Consider the following 14,418-nt stretch of genomic DNA (forward strand, 5'->3'; position numbering starts at 1 on the left):
TGTGCAAACATGTTGTCCCTGCAAAGACTAGCTGTAATGAAAAGAAGAGATGTGGGCACTAGGCGGAGCTTGTAAGTGGAAGTATGGATGGAATGCTAGGCCTGCTGGCCCTCCCAGCAGGACACACTCTGATCGACTAGCCAGGAGCACTGTAGATAAAGATGAGAAACCCCTCTTGGGGGCCTGGTGAGCTTGGCAGAGTGGTGCACCACAGGGCGGACACCTGGGACAGCTTCTGAGCATCTTGAAAACACTCCCTGGCTCCTTGTGGAAAGAGGGGTGTGAACATTCTTTTAGAACAATGGCCGTCTATATTGTCAAGGTAGTTGGGAGATGAATCACAGCAATCTCTGCCAAACTTGAGTCTTTCTCCATGTAAATTCCATAGTCCTGACCCTAAGGGTAAGTTTGGCTGTCCATATTGGAACAGGGATTCCCAATTGCCTTGAGCCTGTAGGCACTTATGAAATTTGGAGAACAGGAAGGGTGCTGTGCCCCACCAATCAGCTGCCATGGTGCTTAGGGATGTCATGTTGGGGATCACTGATCTGGGCTATCGTTAAATCGATTGTTTGCTTAGCTAGAGCTGTAATCCTTGCCACACTCTGTATGTCTTTGCGTGGCGCTAATGTTGAACACCTGTGCATGTTTTCTTACTTGTTGCCAACCAACCACAATGAATGCAGAGTGCAAAGCCCCTGACATCACAATCAATTTCCCCTTTCCTTGTGCCAGACAGGATCCTTCAGAGATATAGCTCTGCCTCCATGGAAAATGATGATACCAAAGGATGTGACAATAGCTCAGACAAGAAAATCTTGACAGGTAGGGTGTGGGTTTTACCCAGCAGTTCAGAACTTCAGGTGCTTTGTGAAACTGTTCGCCAAAGCACTTTCAGGCATCCTAAAATTGGCCAGAGTTTGCTATGTGCCTCCCAAAGGCAATTGCCTTTTGATAAAGCCAGATTCAGTGCAGCTAAATAGAGCAGAGTCCTTGTCAGATTGAGGCACACGCTGAAAGGTTTTTCTGTCTAGAGAAGTGGGGTGATCCTGTTCCTCCTTCTGGCAATTTGTAAAGCCCTCTATTATACAGAACATTCCAGCTGACCTAACAGGGTGTGATATTTCCAGCTGTGAGGAAGTGAATAGCTTACTCCGGTAGCGTTTCCCATTTGGAGGACTGTGTCATTTCTCCTACGATGTTTTTAGCCAAGGTAGGTATGGTTCTGGCTAGCACAGATCATTTTGTTTTTATAACCACTCTAGAGCTCATTTGTTTATTATAGGTTCTGGCTATAATTCCCACATCTACAGTACAGATGCTCCTCAGGCCAGTGACTCAACATTAATCCAAGATAATTTTATGATGTAAAGATATAAACAAGCCATCAGGACAATAATGTAAAGGCCAAATATCTGCTTTCTCAAAGCATTGGCTAATTATCAATTTCTTTTCTGTCTCATAGGTCCATGTACTAACGGCACCCATCTGTTTCCATCTTGCATGAGTCTCCCAAGACTTCCTTCAATCCCTTCAAAGCTAGGATGGACAAAAGACAATGTAAACTATTACAAAGTCCTAGGGGTTCCCCAAAGTGTTTCCCACAATGACATTAAAAAAGCGTAAGTCAGTTTTCAGAGCACCCAGCATTCTAAATGTCACTGTACAACATACATCTTCTCTGCGCCCATTTTTTTACTTTTTATTTTTCCATTTTCCGTTAACAGTATAAGCAAAAAACAAGAAAATATACAACCACGATAGGTATCTACTTCTGTTCCTCATCCCACCCCATTGCTGGTTGACATTACTGTGAAATATTTTAATAACATCAGTATAAACATATTCTCTTATGTGTTTGGTTGTTCCCAATGCAGAAGTTGTTATTCCAAAAGTGTGATGATGGGCCACCATTCTTCCAAATATTTATTGATGAGGAAACACATTTTATGCTGTGCTTGGGGCTGGAGTGAAACAGAAATGATTACGGATGTGATGTGCATCCACTCCCACTCTCCTGGTGTGTGGCATAAGAGGCAGGAAGGTGGGAAATGATAGTCACCGTGTGCCTTAAGTGATGTGACATTCTGAAGGGAAGGAAGGTTGGGGAGGCAGGGAGGAGCAGTAGCGACAGCAGCAGTGCTCGGACTGAGCGGAGCAACTCAAGTCTGTGCCAGGAGAGGCCCCACAGCAATGCCAGGCCCAAGGTTCCCTCTCCCACCTGCCACCCATGGTGTTATGTAAGAAGAGGTGGCTTGAGGGTTTTCGGTGCTTTTGGCCCCACACAGAAACGCCCTCCTAAAAAGGTGCCTTAGCGGGAGAAGGGAGGCTGATCAACTGCCGCTACTCATGTGATGGGAGGGTCAGGAGCTTGCATGCCGCCACTGATGCTGCTGTTCTGGTTGCTGCTGCTGAAGCTTCTGCTGGCATGCAAGCCCCAGACCCTGCTGCTCCTAAAGTGCCTTCTTAGCAGCAGCAGAGTGTCTGGTGCTGCTAGTGATGCCAGCAGAGGCAGCAGTACTGATCAGAGTGGTGGCATTCAAGCGCCTGACCCTCCGCCACTTCTAAAATGGCACTTGGGGCTGTCCCCCGGGTGCTGCTGCTGATGGCTCATGTGCTCAGGCTGGTGGGCAGCTGGGCAGTGCTTCCCGGTTCCTGTCTTCGCTACTGCACATGGCCCATCCGTTCAACCTGCCGGGTAGCTCAGTAGCACTTCCTTCCTTAATGAGTTGTCATAGTAGGGTCCCCCCTCCAAAACAGCCATTTTCCTCTGGGGTGCTGATCTGTATAGTCCAATTCCAGGAGATTTCCAGGTCACAGCTGGAGGTTGGTGACCCCTGGGTCAGGAATGTTACTTGAGGTTTGGAGGCAGGGCCTCAAGAGTCCAAGGGTGGGCAGGAGCTTTTGCCAGCACCCAGGAAGGCTACAGTGCAGGAGTGCATCCTAGCACCCGTTGTATTCCTGGGTACACCAGGCTTTACATCTAGTCTAGGTCGGCTATAAAAGTCTCCATAGTTGTATCTTTGCCTACACCTTGCTTAAAGCCTCCAAAGCATAAATTACAATGTCTGGCATAATTTTCTGCATAATCCAGTTTATCCTGCAGGTACTGGTTTGCCTTCTCATGCTTACTCACTTTATGAGCTGTAATAATCTCAAAATTAATGGTCTGGTCTGCTGAAGTTTCTTAATGAGTTACCCACTCATGTAATTGTTTCAATCCCTTTTTAACAGGAGAAAGCAAGGATATCAGATCAGCATTCAGTTCAGCTCTAAGATCTCTAAGATGATTTGCAAATAACTCTTGGTTATTTGCAAATAACTTGGTCTGGATCCTGCCATGCAGGTGGCCACTGCCACCCCAGCAGGCAAGCAGGTTTCATTCACTGTCTTCCCAGTCCCCTTCCACAGTGGCTTGAGGGTGGGTGGGGGGACTTGCAACACCTAGCTGCTTGACCTTTTTCCCCTGGGCTCATAGCATTAGTGATGCAAGTGAGATGGGCAGCACCCATGGGGCCGCTAGGCAGCACCCATGGGGCCTTACAGTGAAGACACACCAACTCAGCATTGCCTGCTGCCAGCCAATATAAAATTTATCTCTCTAGTACCTAGCATTATACTTACTGGCACACAGGCCCAGCCCAATAAAGTCACATTTATGTCAGAATCATAACAAATGAGTTTGACACCACTCTGTGGTCTTTCCTGGAACCAAACAGCTACAGGTTGCAGCTGAAGAGATGGCATCCTGATAAAAACCCAGATAACAAAAAGGAAGCTGAAGAGAAGTCCAAGGAGATAATGGAAGCATACAAACTATTATCTAATAGTAAGGCACAAGTCTTCTCCTTTCCTTCCTATCTTTCTCTGCCCACATTTCATTGCTGTTTTCATGGTGATACATAAACATCTCCTTGTTTAGAGACAGAGTCTTTGTCAGCATAGCTGTTCTCTGGGGCATTCTTCCAACACCTAAATGGAGAAACTTTTTTGACCATATGCGTGGGAGATTTATGCGTGTTTGCATCCCATACTTTTACAATACTTATTCAGAACCATTCCCAAGTAACTGACCATGGGACTACATGATTTAACCTATGTATTTTATCATGTTAGCAGGTGCCCAGGGCTGATCAACTAGACATAATTCCTATACAAACTGAGGGCTCATAAGAAATAACAGGACAGGGGATCTGAAAATTCACTGACCTGAAGATCTCCCATTCCATGATTCTATAAGAAGTTTTAGAGTTGGGCTTGGGCTCGCCATGACACTGATGAAACTGTTCTGACCGAGCAGTGATATCAGGGCTCTCTCAGCCTCACCCACCCCACAGGGTGTCTGTTGTGGGGAGAGGAATGGGAAGGCGACTGTAAGCCGCTTTGAGCCTCCTCCGGGTAGGGAAAAGCAGCATATAAGAACCAACTCCTCCTCCTCCTCCTCCTCCTCCTCCTCCTCTTCTTCTTCTTCCAAAAATATATTTTCTGTACATGAAGGAAGTCCCCAAGAATATAGAACCCATGTGTCATGTGTGCATGGCCTGGTTTTGCTGCTTTTATGCAAGTGATCCTGCCATAAACCTTCCATGCATAGTCACCCTGCATCTCTAGGCTTTTTGAAAGACTCCTTTGCTGCTGTCTACTGTAATAATGCCAAACAGCTGCTCAGTGGGAAAGAATACCATGGCAAATTCATGACTCTTCTTTCTGAGGAAGAACTGGGGAGTGGTCGGTGTCTGGAATCAAATGCTTCAGCTGACTGCAGAGTAGTGATGGTTAATCTCAGGATGTATCTTTTGCCTTTCAGGGAACAAGCGTAACCTGTATGATTGCTATCTCAAGGACAGAAAGAAAGAAACAGGTGAGGGATTTAGTTAGCCAGTCCTCTCACCTAAAACCCTGGAGGAAAACATGGCAGAGTTGCTGTGCTTGCTAAGGGGGGGGGATTGTGAGTACAAGGATGTCACATTATGTGTCTTCTCTAAACTGCGTAGGGATGATGAAGGTAATTAGTAGCCAGTTGTTCCATTTAATGTATAGTTTAGAAGTGGGGCACCAGAGGATAAATCAAAAGGTGGTCTTCATAATTGAATTCAGTATTGCTTTAATCACACTAAGATGGTTTGCTACCAGGAGGCTCACCAATCTGTATTACATCTTGGTCAGCCAGAAACAACAGAATTAATATACCATTTTTGCCTATAGTTGATGGGGTACACAAAAGTGATCAGCTGGAGTATAATAAATCCTAGGAAGACAGTCAATTTACGTGAACATATCCAGTTGTTACTCAACTTAGCTGGAGATGACATGCTTTCTAGCTCTGATGAGACTTACATCTAGAGTGACTAATTCTGGATTGTGAAATTCCTGGCGATTTGGTGGTTGACCTGGTGAGGGCGGCGTTTGGGGAGGGGAGGGATCTTAGCAGGGCATGATGCCATAGAGTCCAACCTCCAAGGCAGCCATTTTCCAGGAAAATGATCTCTGTAAATGTGGAGATGAGTTGTAATTCCAGGAGATATCCAGACCCTACCTGGAGATTGGCAACCATATTGCCATCACACCGAGATTCCTCAGGCACTTCAACCCTAATTGCCACAACTTTTCACTAATCATTGTCCACAAGGATTGTTTCATCCCATGCTCTTCTGCTTGCATCACCATTCAAATCTTTATACCCTGACTATATAGAATTTCCCTTGAAGGCTATTCTAAGGGTATGGCAGGTGTTGAATACAGCAGCTGACTCCATATTGGTGTCCAAGTACAGTTCTAATGCTAGTATGAGCCACTAACAGCCTTTAACAGGTGGCACTTATCTGATACAATACCTTCTTTCCCAATGCAATATTGGTCAGTGTGGTGCAGTGATATGGGTTGAAACCCAGGGTCAAATCCCTACTCTTTCATGAAGCTTCCTGGCTGATCTTGGGCCAGTCACATACAAGCACATAGTCAGGAAAAATAAGTGTCCTTATATTTTCTGAAGTTCCTCAACCACCCACCCATTTTGTTCCTGAGGGCCAGCGGACCCTTTGGAACAGCACAATATGAGGTCTGCAGTGGCAAGAGGGAATCTGTGGAAATCACCACCTCTCTTAAGAAAACTAAGGAATATTGTTGGATGCAGGCTGTAACCTGCTCAACCTAGCTCACAGGGTAAAAATAAGAGGGAAAAGGGAGAAACGTGTATACCACCCTGAGGTCTTTGGAGGAAGACTCTATGGCATCATGCCATATGAGAAAAGGAAAATATGGTACAAACAGCCAATTCTCAGTGCCTGTTCCTCACAGCTAGACTGCCTCCCTCTGGAGTTGAGCATTTTCAAGATATGATGCTGAGATTAATCTGGAAGTGTATTTATATCTGCACCTTTAATTATAGTTCTGGTTTTTTTTTTTAAAATAGCTATTCCTAGGGTTGGCAGGTCTCCCCCTGGAGTGCCAGATCCAAGTTGGAAACTCCTGGAGATTTGAGGGTAGAGCCTGCAGAGGACAGAGTCCTCAGTAAGGTACAATGCCATACAGTCCATTCTCCAAAACATCCATTTTCTCCAGGAGGTGGCTAAAAGTGTCATGTGCTTCAGGCCAGTGTCTGAATGACCTTTTAAAGGAGACTAAAAATCTAGTTTCTTTCAGACACGGTGCCTACTCACGAGAACAGCAAGATAAGCACGGTACAGAAGGAACCTCATGTGAAGGCAGCCAAGCTAAGTTCTGATGTTGGCAAGTCAAGTCCTGAGAGAAGTAAGAAGCCCTTCTCTGCATATGATGAACCAGCATTTGAATCTTATGAAGAGCAATGTTCAGAGGACAATTTTAGCCATGAGTCTGAGGAGATATTTGGACAGTCTAGTGAATCAAGTTCTGAGTTGAGTTCCAAGTCTAAAAACCTAAACTCAGAGTCAAATTTTGAGTCAAGAGACCCAAGTCCTGAATCTAACAAATCCTTTCAGTCACGTAAGTCCCCAAGAAGCAACCAAAAAAACAAACTGCCCCCTAGGAAAAAGGCTTTGTCAACCCAAAAGCATGGACCTCAAGATGGGAAGAGTAGACTGCCAACTAGGGAGGAAAACCCACCAGCTATGACAATTAAATTGCATACCAAAAGCCAGTCCATTAAAAAGCCTTTTCCTGAGAACAGTGAGAGTTACATTTGGAAGTGTAAGAGCCAAACTGAGATGAATAAGCCTTGCCCAGGAAAGAACATACAACAGGATGAAAACTGGGAAATCAATACTGGGAAACAAAAACTTCCAAAGCTAAAAACTGAGCCTAGTAGCAGGGAGGATCAGCTCTATACAGGGAAGATGAAACTGCATAATGGTAAGTCTGATCTTCATCCAAAGAACATACTTCTGAAAGGAAAGGCTGATGGTCTCACTGTAAAATACAAGATGCAGATCACAAAGTCTCTGGCTATGAAGAACAAGTCTTACGCAAGATTAAAACATATTAAGGAACTCAATCACACTGCTGGGCAAAAAAAATTACTTGATGGATTTGAATCAGGGATCAGATACTTGAGGTATACCAGGAGGAAAGATTCAACAGCCATAAGACAAGACTCACAGCCTGGGAATACTAAATGGCAATCCCAGAAGAGCGAATTACAAACTGGAAACAGCAGAACCCATTTCCAGAGGAGTAAGATGCAGACTGAGCAAAGCAAGTTCCATGCTGGAAAAAACAATATGGATGTCCAGTCAAGAGAAATTCTTTTTAGGAAGAACAAAAACAATGTCAAGACAAAGGATCTGTGTAAGGACAGGAATAATATGAAGGCGAGAGAGTTGCACGTTGGGAAGAGCAAGATGCATGTCTGGAATAGGAGAGATAATAAAGTGGCCCTTCAGTGCAAAGAATTAATGACTGAGACCCACAAGCCAGATTATTTGTGGAAGATACCAGATACTGTCTGGTTTGCTCCCCAAGAAAACACAGGCAAATTGTTTTTTGCTGAAACAACACCATTCTCTGATAGCCCAGTTCCTCTGCTAGGTAACAGAAGACCATGCAGAGCAACCCAGATCTTGAATGGAAACCAGAAGGCAAACATTGAGGCCTGGAACAAAATATCTCTATTGCATAACAGGAAAAATATGCTTTCACATATCAATATGCAGTCTCAGAATGGAAAGGATTATTCTCCATATTTAAGTAATCAAATATTATCAAATATACCAATCTTATGCCCCTGTTCAAAATGCTCCCAGTGCAGGTTCAAGTGGTATCCCAACAAACTCTAAAAACTTGCATAACGTTACCAGATATTTAAAAGTATAACTAGACCATAGCAAATAGCTGTTGAATAAATGTAAAAATTCATATTTTTCTATATTTGTCCATAATTGCCAAGATACATTGGAACAATGGTGAAAGGGACATCAGTAGAACTCACTATACATAGGAATGAAGTGGACAAGGACACCTTAGGTGTTGAACCAGACGTCTTTCTACTATCATCTTTCTTTGTCCCTGATACCCATGGCACGTACTATTCATACTGGTCTTAGCCTAACCTGTGTTGGGAAAGATTACCTACACAACTATGTGGGGGATGTAAATCACTTTGAATCTGACAGAAGTTATACAAAATATTAATAATGCAAAACATAAATAATACTCTAGGTGCCAGTGTGATTTCCTGCATAGAGAGTTGGATGTAGAACTGAGTGATTTGTGTTCATGTCCCTTTTCTATCATGGACTCATTGGGTGGTCTTGGGCATGTCTCAGTTTCGGTTGAAATATAAAATTGAAAAAATCTCAACATAGGATTTTTGAGGAAACTTACCACAAAGAGTTAAAAGTGCAAGCTCATGTAACAGAATTGCACCCTATATGATTTAAAAGGTAAAGATAACTCGGAACACGTCACTATGAAGACGAATGAGAGAAAGCAGCTTTGGCTATTACCTAGGAACGCCAAAGGGAATATCTACATTTTAGTCCAATAGCACTTTAGAGACCGATTAAGGGAACTTTGATTTCAAAGCTTATACTCTGAAAATCTTGTTGGAGGTTGTCAACCCTGGAAAGGTGGGCTCTCTCTCTATAATAAATAAATGTGTGACTTGGGGAAACAAAATATTTGACTTTGATTTCAGTAGCATATAATTGTTATACATGATAGAACAAATCAGATTTCAGTCTGAATAAAGCTATGGAGGACCAGAAAATACTCTGGTTGAAAGGAAAGGATTGGGACTGGCCTATTCTGGTCACAGGCAAAACACTTAAAATGATCTTGCACCTACACCAGTCCATATATATGCAGCATTCAAATGGCAGATACAATTTACTTATTTATTCAATTTATAGACCACCTCTCCCAGCAAGCGGGCTCACGGTGGTTAACAAAAAAACATCATAATGATATAAATTCTAACCTGTTCCACATGACGATCATATGGTAGACTTACATGAGTAAGTGCTTTGCTTGTGGCCAAGATCACATTTAAATCAGATCATAAGCAACACTAACTTGTGCCAGCCAATCCATTTCTTAATACTTATATGGCTGTATTTTACACTATGTTCTATAGAGCCTAAAGGTAAAGGTATCCCCTGTGCAAGCACCGAGTCATGTCTAACCCTTGGGGTGACGCCCTCCAGCGTTTTCATGGCAGACTCAATACAGGGTGGTTTGCCAGTGCCTTCCCCAGTCATTACTGTTTACCCCCCAGCAAGCTGGGTACTCATTTTACCGACCTCGGAAGGATGGAAGGCTGAGTCAACCTTGAGCCGGCTGCTGGGATTGAACTCCCAGCCTCATGGGCAGAGCTTCAGACTGCATGTCTGCTGTCTTACCACTCTGCGCCACAAGAGGCTCTTCTCAATAGAGCCTACTTCTCACCAAAATGGTCATAAATGTGCAACCTTAGATCAAATTATGTATATATTTTCAAACACCTTTGAAATCACTAGGAAACCTTTCCTGCTTCATCTTGCATACACTACTACAAGCTATGTTTTTTCCAGCAGTATCACTATTAGCACAGGACAAGATGCTCATAATTTGCTTACCCTGTATGGTAATCAGGAACACTTTGGTTAGCAATTAATGCAATCCAATAAAGACATGATTTGACAAATTAATAGTGGCTAACCCCCCACTTTCTGCATTACCTTCCCAAACAACAAGGTCAGATGAATCTTTTCCAATTCTACCAATTTTGTTTCCCACTCTCCCCCTATATGTTTGCCATACATAATTGGTATGCAAAGTTATACTTTAATTTTAAAAATCTGACTAGGTGAACAAGATAGGGAATTTCTTGACCTTAGCAATCTAACCCCCCACTTTCTGCATCCCCTTCAAGGATCGCTGCCTTGACGTGGCGAAGGGGCTTGCGTAGCTCAGTGAAGCTATGAGCTATGCCGTGCAGGGCCACCCAAGACGGACAGGTCATAGCTGAGAGCTCTGACAAAAGGTGATCCACTGGAGAAGGAAATGTCAAACCACTCCAGTATCTTTGCCATGAAATCTCTATGGACAGGTTCAAAAGGCAAAATGATATGACGCCGGAAGACAAGCTCCTCAGGTCGGAAGGTGTCTAATATGCTACTGGGGATGAACAGATGACTAGTACAAGTAGCACCAGAATGAATGAAGCAACTGGGCCAAAGGTGAAAGGATGCTCAGTTGTGGAGGGAACTGGTGGCAAAAAGATAGCCCGATGCTGTAAAGTCTTTTATTCCATAGGAACCTGGAATGTCAGATCCATGAATCAAGGCAAGCTGGACATGGTCAAACAAGAGATGACAAGACTGAACATTGACATTTTAGGAATCAGTGAATTTAAATGGACATGAATGGGTGAATTTAATTCAGATGACCATCTGGTATATTACTGTGGGCAAGAATCTCTCAGAAGAAATGGAGTAGCCTTCATAATCAATACAAGAGTAGGAAAAGCAATCTTGGGATACAATCCCCAAAATGACAGAATGATCTCAGTTCGAATCCAAGGCAAACCATTCAACATCACAGTAATCCAGGTCTATGCCCCAACCACTACTGCTGAAGAGGATGAAGTTGACCAGTTCTATGAAACCCTACAACACCTTCTAGAAGCAACGCCAAAAAATGATGTGCTTATCATCATGGGGGATTGCAATGCTAAAGTAGGAAGCCAAAAGATAACTGAGATAACAGGCAAGTTTGTCCTTGGGGTACAAAATGAAGCAGGGCACAGGCGGGTAGAATTTTGTCAAGAGAATACAATGGTCATAGCAAACACTCTTTTCCTGTCAGACGTTGCAAGGACTCACAACAAGCTTCTTGTTATAGAAAGCATTTATTGTAAAGTACTTCATACACTTAGACTAGAGAAGTCAAATCTGCCTGAGGACAGATTTGCTTCTCCTTATCAATACAGTTCTCCCGCCCAAAACTTGAAAGTTCCCAAGGGAGGGGAGGAAGGAAGAGGAGACAGATACAATTAAAAACAGTGTTACTTTCACATGTCCTTGGCTGTCTTCAGGCTCAGATAAGGTGTTATGGTTACCAGAAGCAGGCCCAGCCGAGAGGCTTCAAAAAGAAGAACATTCATAGCTTCCAGAGATAATGGCTACATAAACATAGTTTCGATTTTAAGCAAGCATGCATAATATATGGGCCTGGAGCTCCCAGGCACCAAGCTGCAAAGGTCAATCTAACTGTCATGGAGAAACTCAGGCTAATTTATGACAGGGTTTTCTAACAATCCTGACATTTCCAACACCAAAGAGATGACTCTACACATGGACAAAACCAGATGGTCAACACAGAAATCAGATTGACTATGTGCTCTGCAGCCAAAGATGGAGAAGTTCTATACAGTCAATAAAAACAAGACCAGGAGCTGATTGCGGTTCAGATCATCAGCTTCTTGTTGCAAAATTTAGGCTTAAATTGAAGAAAGTAGGGAAAAGTACTAGGCCACTCAGGTATGAACTAAATCATATCCCTGAGGAATATAGTACAGTAGAGGTGACAAATAGATTTAACGAATTAGATCTGATAGATAGAGTGCCTGAAGAACTATGGGGAGAGGTTCACAACATTGCACAAGAGGTAGCAACTAAAACCATCCCAACGAAAAAGAAATGCAAGAAATCAAAATGGCTGTCTGAGGAAGCTTTACAAATAGCTGAGGAGAGAAGGGAAGTGAAAGACAAGGGAGAAAGAGAATGATACACCCAACTGAATGCTGAATTCCAGAGACTAGCTAGAAGAGATAAGAATGCCTTCTTAAATGAGCAGTGCAAACAAATAGAAGAAAACAATAGAATAGGGAGGACCAGAGATCTCTTCAAGAAAATTGGAAATATGAAGAGAACGTTTGTGTCTATTTGGTAACTGTTAATAGGTGTAGCAAAGAAATATGTTAAGTTTAGGTCATTCATTCTCCTTTTTCATCTTCTGCATTTCCTTTTTCAGTCCCCATTCTCAAGTGTATGCCACTTCATGGTGGGGGATGGGAGTGAGGGGGCTAAAATACGCCCCAGATAGAATAGTTTAGTTGACAGGTGACATAAATAACAAGAAACTTGAAATGCAGTTATAAAATCACTTTCTAGCATGGTTCTTCAATTTAAAAATCTGATGCATTTTGGTCTTTTATAACATGCATGAGTGCAGTGAGAAAGGCTCAAAGGCTCTTTAAATCTGTTTCCACAGGAAAGTTTTCCTCTGCTGACCCCTTGGAACCAAAACAGTATTTTTAGAGGCTTCCATGTAACTTTGATGTAAGGTCACTCTCCTTCAGAATTTCCCATTTCTAATCAGGGTTTCCCCAAAGCTGCTTTGGTAGGACATTCCAGAAAGAGCCTACTCAAAGTGGGGTGGATGGAAAGGTGCCGATTTTCACACTTCCACCTCCACTTTAATCACCATCTCCCTTACACCCATTATGACTCACCACCACCACTGGACTGTTTACTGTCTACTTTCCTCTCTGCTTATTGGTAGCAGAGAATGTCCTAACCAATAGAAATACCAATACTATTGATGTTTAAAGAGCAGACAGAAACTTGCTAGAAGTGGGGGAAGGGGAGTCAAAGCAGGGGGATTTTCCCCATGCAGGAGCTGCACTTCTGCTGCAAAAGGCATTGCATTTGCAGCAACAATAAGATTAAAACCCCTGCACTCAAGCAGTCTCAGACAAGTGCACAAAATTGGTCTCAGACTAGTGTTGGCACAGCTGCTAGTAGTTCTCATCCAGAAAAAAATATTGATTCCTTTATTAATTGCATTAGACTTGTGACCCAGATGATCAGAAGGACAGAATGTTTCACTGCTAATTGAATGCCTGAACATTTAAAAGACTCTCTTACTACATTATTTTTATGGGTAGTTGCCATTTGCTATTCAGCAAATAGAAACTGAGTACAGCAAAATCCCACAGGAAATGTATCAATTTACCCTTGTAACTCAAGCTTCCTTCACTGACTCAAGCTTCCTTCACTTTAACTATTAATGGTATATCACATGCACTATTAATTATAATAATTACATCTATGGTTTGGTCTTGAGAAAAGTCATTATATATTTTCCCTGGAGGTGTACAACAGGAATGAAAACAAAGACTCCGATGGCACCTTATGGAGTAATTTATTGCAACAAAACCTTGTCTAAGCACAAACAGGAATGACTGGTTCCACTGTTTGCCAAAGCTATGCCCATCACTTATATACTTCTCTGTCGACTGCACAATACTACTTGGGATCTTTTCAAAAAAATCTTCAGCAAACTCACCTGTTTTAAAAGCCAACCTAACTTGTTTACGTGTTTGTTAATATTCAAATGTTGCTAAGTCTGAGCGCTATTCAAAAGCGCTGCAGGCAAAAGCAGCAGGTCGCGGTAATGCACACAGCCGTTTCTATAGAAAAAAAGGTTCTCCCACTAGTGCTGTTCTCCTCACACACAAGTTTCCGGTCTCGCAAAAATCGCAACAGAGGCGATATTTTTCCACGCTTCCTCCCACCCTTGGCTGTCAATCAACCAGAACAGCCAATTAACTGTTGTGTTCGTGTTTACCTTTAAGAACTCTTTTTTAAAAACTTGAAAACACTGGTAGCAACGCATATTCGTTACTTCCATGTATCAAAGAAACCTTTTCCGCTGGCGTAGGAGCTGGCGCTTAATCGTTTGCAGGCGCTTAAAGAAACCCCCCCCCTGCTAATCCTGGCTGAAATTATGGGCAGTGTTGAAGGGGGGTGGGGGGTGGGTTGTATTGTGCTTGGAAACTTTATAGACACTTGCTTATGGAGTGATTTCAGCCAATGAAGCAATGCTTATTCATTGCTTTTCCTGGTTTGAGGGGGGGAAATGGCGATCGCGACACCGGAAGCTCGGGTGTGAAAGATTAGGGAGGGACATTCTTTCTACCGCTACATTGTGAATGCACATGTCTTTTCCGGATGTTGC

At 43.0% G+C, this 14,418-nt stretch overlaps 1 protein-coding gene across 5 annotated transcripts; it reads left to right on the forward strand.

The window, feature by feature from the left end:
* The first annotated feature begins 751 nt into the window (after positions 1-751).
* Positions 752-9,431, forward strand: LOC143829606 (uncharacterized). 5 transcript variants are annotated; one of them, XM_077320781.1, is made up of 5 exons: positions 752-825; positions 1,466-1,622; positions 3,720-3,829; positions 4,808-4,861; positions 6,643-9,430. In XM_077320781.1, the coding sequence occupies exons 1-5, from the start codon at positions 768-770 to the stop codon at positions 8,250-8,252; spliced, it is 1,989 nt and encodes a 662-aa protein (XP_077176896.1). In that variant the 5' UTR covers positions 752-767; the 3' UTR covers positions 8,253-9,430. The 5 variants fall into 5 exon arrangements, with proteins under 5 accessions (XP_077176896.1, XP_077176899.1, XP_077176898.1 ...); XM_077320783.1 differs by having other exon boundaries at positions 812-825; positions 1,466-1,560; positions 6,643-9,431; XM_077320782.1 differs by lacking the exon at positions 752-825 and adding an exon at positions 838-1,213 and having other exon boundaries at positions 6,643-9,431.
* Positions 9,432-14,418: the final 4,987 nt, after the last annotated feature.

The sequence above is a fragment of the Paroedura picta genome, chromosome 2, assembly GCF_049243985.1.
Source record: "Paroedura picta isolate Pp20150507F chromosome 2, Ppicta_v3.0, whole genome shotgun sequence".
In the NCBI taxonomy this organism is placed as follows: domain Eukaryota; kingdom Metazoa; phylum Chordata; class Lepidosauria; order Squamata; family Gekkonidae; genus Paroedura; species Paroedura picta.

Coding starts and splice junctions, on each gene's coding strand:
- LOC143829606 (XM_077320781.1), top strand. CDS start 768: ATGGAAAATGATGATACCAAAGGATGTGACAATAGCTCAGACAAGAAA. Junction 3,830..4,807: donor ATACAAACTATTATCTAATA/GTAAGGCACAAG, acceptor TTTGCCTTTCAG/GGAACAAGCGTAACCTGTAT. Junction 4,862..6,642: donor GGACAGAAAGAAAGAAACAG/GTGAGGGATTTA, acceptor AGTTTCTTTCAG/ACACGGTGCCTACTCACGAG.